We start from the raw sequence: 6379 nt of genomic DNA on the forward strand, positions 1-6379 counted from the left end.
AATGGTAGAACAGACTCGAGGAGCTGAAATGCCTATTCGTACGACAAGTTTTCATGCTCTTATATCTGCAGCTGTGGTTAGATATGCAGATGATGAGAAAGAAACTTAAGTGGCTCACAATGTCACTGCAGGTACTCACGAAATTGTGATTGGTAGTACGGATTGGTTTTGTGATCCTGAGCAGAAGTAGAATATCACCTGCCTCTGATGCCGAAATAGAATTCTAAAAATTGGAAATAGGAGTATGTGGCTGAAAAGAAGTGACATTCCGAATAATGAAATGCATTCCATCAAGTTTCCAATCCCTCTCAAACAGCACACGTACTCTCTGGTGACAGACACTTCCTGAATAGTTTTCTCTGAATGCATATGACTGGAGCTATGTACTGTGACATACCAAAACTGTTGCTCATCATCAATTAAATTGAAAGTCACTCGTCTTAGTGGCACTTTTGAGTGTGCACAGCTAAGGAAACAGCGAACTGTGAAAGGCAGGTTTGTGTCATGAAAAGTGTAATCATTAAATTAAGAAATGGACCATCGAGAAACAAATTTTCCTGAGAAATTCTATTACACTAATTTTGCCTCGAACAGAATGGGATTATTAGCACAAATAACTATGATTGTCTCTTCACGTACTGTGTCGCAACTTTGGAGCATTTTCCTCGCGTTGTATCTCACTTTTCCAGCATCTGCACCGTTTTGTTTTTGTTCTGATTTCTCATGAGATTTAGAATTTGAAAATGAGGTCAACATATGCTTGGAAAGCGCTTCATGACAATATTTTGGCCCTATTTGTAAATGTGTGAATTCATAATCATTTGTTTGGAGAGTCTCTGGCAATTAGTTTAATTCAGCCTCAATTGGACATACTACATGCCAAAGGAAATACCATGGGTCATGGCAGAAATTGAAAAACGAACGCCAGCATGCATCCAACTGTTAAGTACATGCAATGTGAATTCTAGTTTAAGTAAGCGCATTTTTGATTGTAGCGTGATTAGAATCAGATTCTGCTTATATTGGGGTCTGCTTATTGAGCTGTGAAGTGTTCATACCTACATTGCAGGTGCTCGATAATTGTGTTTTGCAGTTGGAAAACATAAGAAAAATAGACCTCGTGTGTAATGATCAGGAGCTAATCCTAGAAACAGAATGAAAGTGTTTTTACCCTCAGCTGACTTATGCAGTCGAACATATTCAGTCACCGAGCAGACATTATCAGAAAAAAAAAATCTAAAACAATATGTAGTGGCATTATTTTACTTTATGTTTTACACACGAGGCTTTGGACCACAAATAGATACATGGCTGCATTCTTATCCATTCAAATCAAGCTCATTTTTTTATAATTGCATCGTGATAAGTGAGAATTGAACTCAGAATTGCTACAATCTAAATAGTTTGGAGAGAGTGTTTAAAGCAGATGCACATAAAAAAATCATTAGAGGTAACTCTTGCAACATTGTCATCAGCAGGGATTTGAATACAAATTCTGAGAAAGTCAGGAGGACAGAGTGATGTTTAGAATATAAATAATTATTTTCCTTCTTTTTTTCAAAACAATGCATTATTTGCAACCTCAGCAGCTCAAATCGACTTGTTAGAAATGCTCTCGTTTACATCAGGATGTGTTTTTCCTGATTTGACGGAATTAAAGGAAGGTTCATGACTTTCGCCAGTGTACCAGACAAAAGGGAGATCGAACTCTGCAATGTTAACGTCATACCAATCCACAAGAAAGACATCAAAGTGAATGGAGATAAACAGCAATAACTCGCCATTATACAATCACTGGAGGGTCAGTTGCAAGTATTTATAATGACTTCATTTGAAAAGTAAACGCTCTTCAACATAAAAATCAGACACTACATGAATTGATGCTCACAACATTGGGCAAAGGCATTTCAGTGTACTCATACATATGTTCGATATTCAATACAGACTTTTTTTTCAGAAGACACGTTACCATTTCGATTGATATAATTCAACTATGCTGACATTATGGCATATAAGCATATTAACTTGACTCATAATCTTTCCAAATGAGCTTGAAGTTTCCTATTATGGTTGGATGTAACTTAAAGAAGTGTTTGCTATATTGTGATTATTATTGACGTCTTATTTTGTTGCACTTATATTCTTGCACTGACACAGGAGAAGATGTTTGAACGTTTTCTTGAAGGTCATATTGCACAATGCATAGCAGGCAGGATTTAGTGTACTATTGATATAACAGAGCCAGTATCCGATGTTCCAAACTATGCTGGGGACACAGATTAAGCAGAAGGTATCCATGAGAACCATGACATTGTACGGAGTCCATGTAATTATAAAGGCCAGGAGAATAGCCAGAATGGTCCTAGTTACCTTCTTTTCTCGTAATACAGCACCCTTTGCCCTCTTAACATGTGTTCTGGTCACATTAACAATGTTATTTGTTGTTCTTATCTCTCTGTCATTCCTATTCCTGATGTTTAACCCTGATACTGTTCGCTTCTTGATGCCACAGACATCATTCTTTTGAAATTTGCTGCAAATTGAAGAGCATGTCAAGTTGCCTGACCTGAAATTGTGAAATACAGTAAAGCAATTGGTGCCCGTTTGTGTAGCGTTTTCCTTGTTCGCATTTGATGACGCCAGGTTGAGTAAGTCAGATTCTCTGGAAAGTGCCTCCGCTTTTCTTTGAACCCAACTGGCACCTGATGTTCCATTACTTATTGTGTCAGGTTTCATGTTGACCTCCAACAAATCATCAAGAGTATTTGTTGTTTTGGTGCGGTTTGGTTTCATTAATTTGCTATTCACTACACTTGGAGTAACAGTTGCCTTACATAATTCAGAATGATTTCTATCATCCTTCATTCGACTCTTGCTGGCACGAGATATGTACACATACAAAATCGCCATTATGGTAACTGGGATATAAAAGGCAATTATAGCAGTGCCAAAAGTGACAGGTGGATTTGAGAAGAACTGTACGTAACACTCGCCCTCTTCGACAACCCGCTCACCTACAATGAACTGCCATAAGAGAATGGCAGGAGCCCACAGGAAAAAAGACAACACCCATGCAGCCGCAACCATCATCCCTGCCATCTTCGTTGTTCGTTTCACTGGGTAGATAAGGGGTTTTGTCACACAGAAGTAGCGGTCAAAGCTTATGATAAGGAGGTTCATAACAGAGGCGTTACTGACAACATAGTCTACAGTAAGCCATAAATCACATACCACTGGACCCAGAGGCCAGTATCCATTTACAGTATAAATAGTGTAAAGATTCATAGAGAATGCCCCAATGATCAAATCAGCACAGGCTAAGCTGAAAATAAAGTAGTTGTTAGTAGTTTGTAATTGTCTGTTTATTTTGATAGAAACAATGACCAGAATGTTTCCAATGATAGTCACCAAACTTAATGCTCCTGTAGCAATCACAATGCAGACCACTTCGACCGTTTTGTAAGCGCACCATCCTGCAGGTGCAGACAAGTCCGTTAAGTTGCTGAGAGATTGAGTTGCTTCTGTTCCATTTGCCATAAGTCTCCTCTGATCTATACTTAGCACTAATAAGGCATAAATGATAAAGCATATGAGAAAAGCAAAGGATTAGGAAAAAGAAAATAAATATTGTGCATTTAAAAAAGAAACAACATCTTTTCGGTTTAAAATTCAATCAGGAAGATCTTTTAAAATGTGCTCTCATAAGCTTTACAGATTTTGTGTTCTTATAGTGTTATTTTAAATGGACGTTTCCACATCGTTCAATATTTGAAACTCACTTTCAGTTGCATGTCATTTGAGTTGGACATATGACAGATTTTCAATATGTTGGCAGATATTGGAAAACTGGCATTTTAAAACAAATGATGACAACTTCGTGATCACCATTTAGAGAATAACATTATAGTCGATATTTAAGAAGTTATTTTTTGCATTTTCCTTTTGTAGATTCAAATACCTACCCGACGGAATTTGACCTATGCCTTCGATTAGATGAACTGATTTGTTCACATCACTCGGTACTCCTCATACCTGACTGTGGCAATGAAAATTAAAAGGTAATTGAATCATGCATATTTGCTCATTATATTCATAATCTGTGGTGTAAACTGCAAGAGCAGGAATGTTAAACTGGAACTATATGACTCATTAGTTCTGCCACAGTTTGCGGAATATTTTCATTTCTATACATTACAGAAACAATGTCATTGCATTGATGACAATGCAGAGGATATATAAAGGCAGAATTTCTTTGTAGAATAGCGCATTACCAGAGGGCATTAAAAAAGTGAGCATTCCAGTTATTACAATGGCTGACGGGGATTCTTTGGTGCATTTCTTAAGGCACAGACAGATGTGAAAATATGAATTAGCCACAGGCGGAGGGCGTTCAGACTACCTAGCCTGTTCTGCCATTCAATAATAGCATGGCTGATCCTTTGTGCACGCCTGCCTACTATTGATGTAATTTTCCGTCTTTGCTTCACAAGAATGTCGGTGCTTTCACATTAGAAGTATTCAGATTCTCTCTTCCCCAGCTCATCAGGATGTGAGTTTCTCACGTGTGTGAGTGAGTATATGTATGTGTGTGTGTCTATGGGGAAGTACAGAATGGGGATTGCATTTTAAATGTCCAAATCGTAGACTCTACAATTCAGTAGATAGTTCTACTCTGTCCAATTTTTCCTTCTTAGAAAACCAACCTCATTATTCTCTCCTTCATTTCAGCTATTGATCTAGTGACCCTTCTCAGAACTGTCTCTAACACATTTGTATCATTCTTTAGCAGGCGAGCAATGCTATGCACAGCACAGTAGATACAGTTACACCAATGCCTTGCAGAACGAAGCTTAATCTTTCAATTTCGTGTGCCACTCGCTTCGGCAGCAAGTATAAATTTGCAATACCTTCCCAAATTGCTTCTTGTAACTCCTGACTGACATTGGCGATTCAAGCATGAGACACCCAGAACCTATGGCACATCAGAAGTCTGCTTCAAATTCTCCCCATGGAGATAATATTCGTCCTTTTTATTATTTTTGCATAGAAAATGGCCATTTTCTTTTTTTCCCAAACAAAAAAAAACATGTCAGCTTGAATTTTATAAAATGTTCTGCCAGTTAGGTGTCAATCATCTATAACTGATATATACTTTATGGCACATCCCCTGCTAACCCTTGTTCCTTTGTCGCGAAACATCACACTTTTTATTCAGTGAGAGTGATAGTTCACCTGAAATTATTGTTGGTGCGATATATCCTGGTGAGTGAACTTAAAAAAAAGAGCTTCGATGCAATCTTCATTTCTCCAGCAGTATTTGAATTCAGTACTATCAAAAAATATAATTCATCGTCAATGTCTGGTGTTGAAATGAATGAAGAGTTGTTGAGTGACGTTGAAAAGTTGTCTCAAAAGATTTTAAGTCCGTTAGTTGAAGAATTCGTGTTAAAATAACTTTATACTCAGCGAAAATTTAGCTGGTAATGGTAGAATATTTTCAAACATTTGTTTGATTCCCTTAACTTTGTGCATCAGATCTATGAGCTGAAGCAGAGGACTGGGAAAGGCAGTTATTTCAGTTAGTTGAGAAAGAAGAACATATGCATTGTATTAAGATCAGCTCACAGACACAATAATTGATAACTTCTCGTTCTGATAAAATTGTGAAGCCAAAGTAAAACGTGTGGGAGAGAGACAACTCTCAAAGGAAGAGTATTCGAATTTGATGTTACGAAATTCAAATTTCTGGCAGTGGCATATTAATGAAACTTTAACAAAGTATATTTTTTCGATTGTTATAGTTATAAACATTTTATGAAAGAGGATATGCCATACAAGGATAAGATTTCTGTTGCTATTTCTTCTCAAAGCTAAAAAAGTAATGCAAGTTTTACAATAATAGAAATTTTAGCTGAAGCTTCTGCTTTTAAAATTATGCTAAATATGTTTTTGCTGTATTTTTAATGCCTCACTTTATGTGTATTCAAGGTTCTGATGAAAAACAAATATCAAGTCTCTGCAATCTAACTTTTAATCTGCCATTTATGAAATGTTTCAAACAAAAAATGCGGCAAGATGAAGTTGTAAAAACAATTATAAATAAGGAAGTTCGGCACATGTGAGGAAAAGGAGAAAGCGAGGCCTGCATATTCTGGAGAATTTGAGTCCAAACATTGCGGCGCTGGAAAAGCACAGCAAGTCAGATCACATCCAAGAAGCAGGACAGTCGACATTTCAGACATTTCATTATGAATGCCTTCATTCAATAATATTTACAGTCGGGTACCAAATTATTACCTTTCCACATGCCATGAAAAATCGATAATTAGAGCATTCACCATGGGCTATAGGATATTCAAAAGTGCACCAAAGTGAATTA

General features: G+C 37.0%; 1 protein-coding gene across 1 annotated transcript; it reads right to left on the minus strand.

Annotated features, from left to right (window-relative positions):
• Positions 1-2121: 2121 nt before the first annotated feature.
• LOC122541238 (muscarinic acetylcholine receptor M2-like) lies at positions 2122-3537 on the minus strand. Its single transcript, XM_043677855.1, has one exon. The coding sequence runs from the start codon at positions 3535-3537 to the stop codon at positions 2122-2124; it is 1416 nt and encodes a 471-aa protein (XP_043533790.1).
• Positions 3538-6379: the final 2842 nt, after the last annotated feature.

The sequence above is a fragment of the Chiloscyllium plagiosum genome, unplaced genomic scaffold (genome assembly GCF_037043375.1).
Source record: "Chiloscyllium plagiosum isolate Xiang-an unplaced genomic scaffold, Cpla_swu_hap1 HiC_scaffold_35, whole genome shotgun sequence".
Lineage (NCBI taxonomy): Eukaryota > Metazoa > Chordata > Chondrichthyes > Orectolobiformes > Hemiscylliidae > Chiloscyllium > Chiloscyllium plagiosum.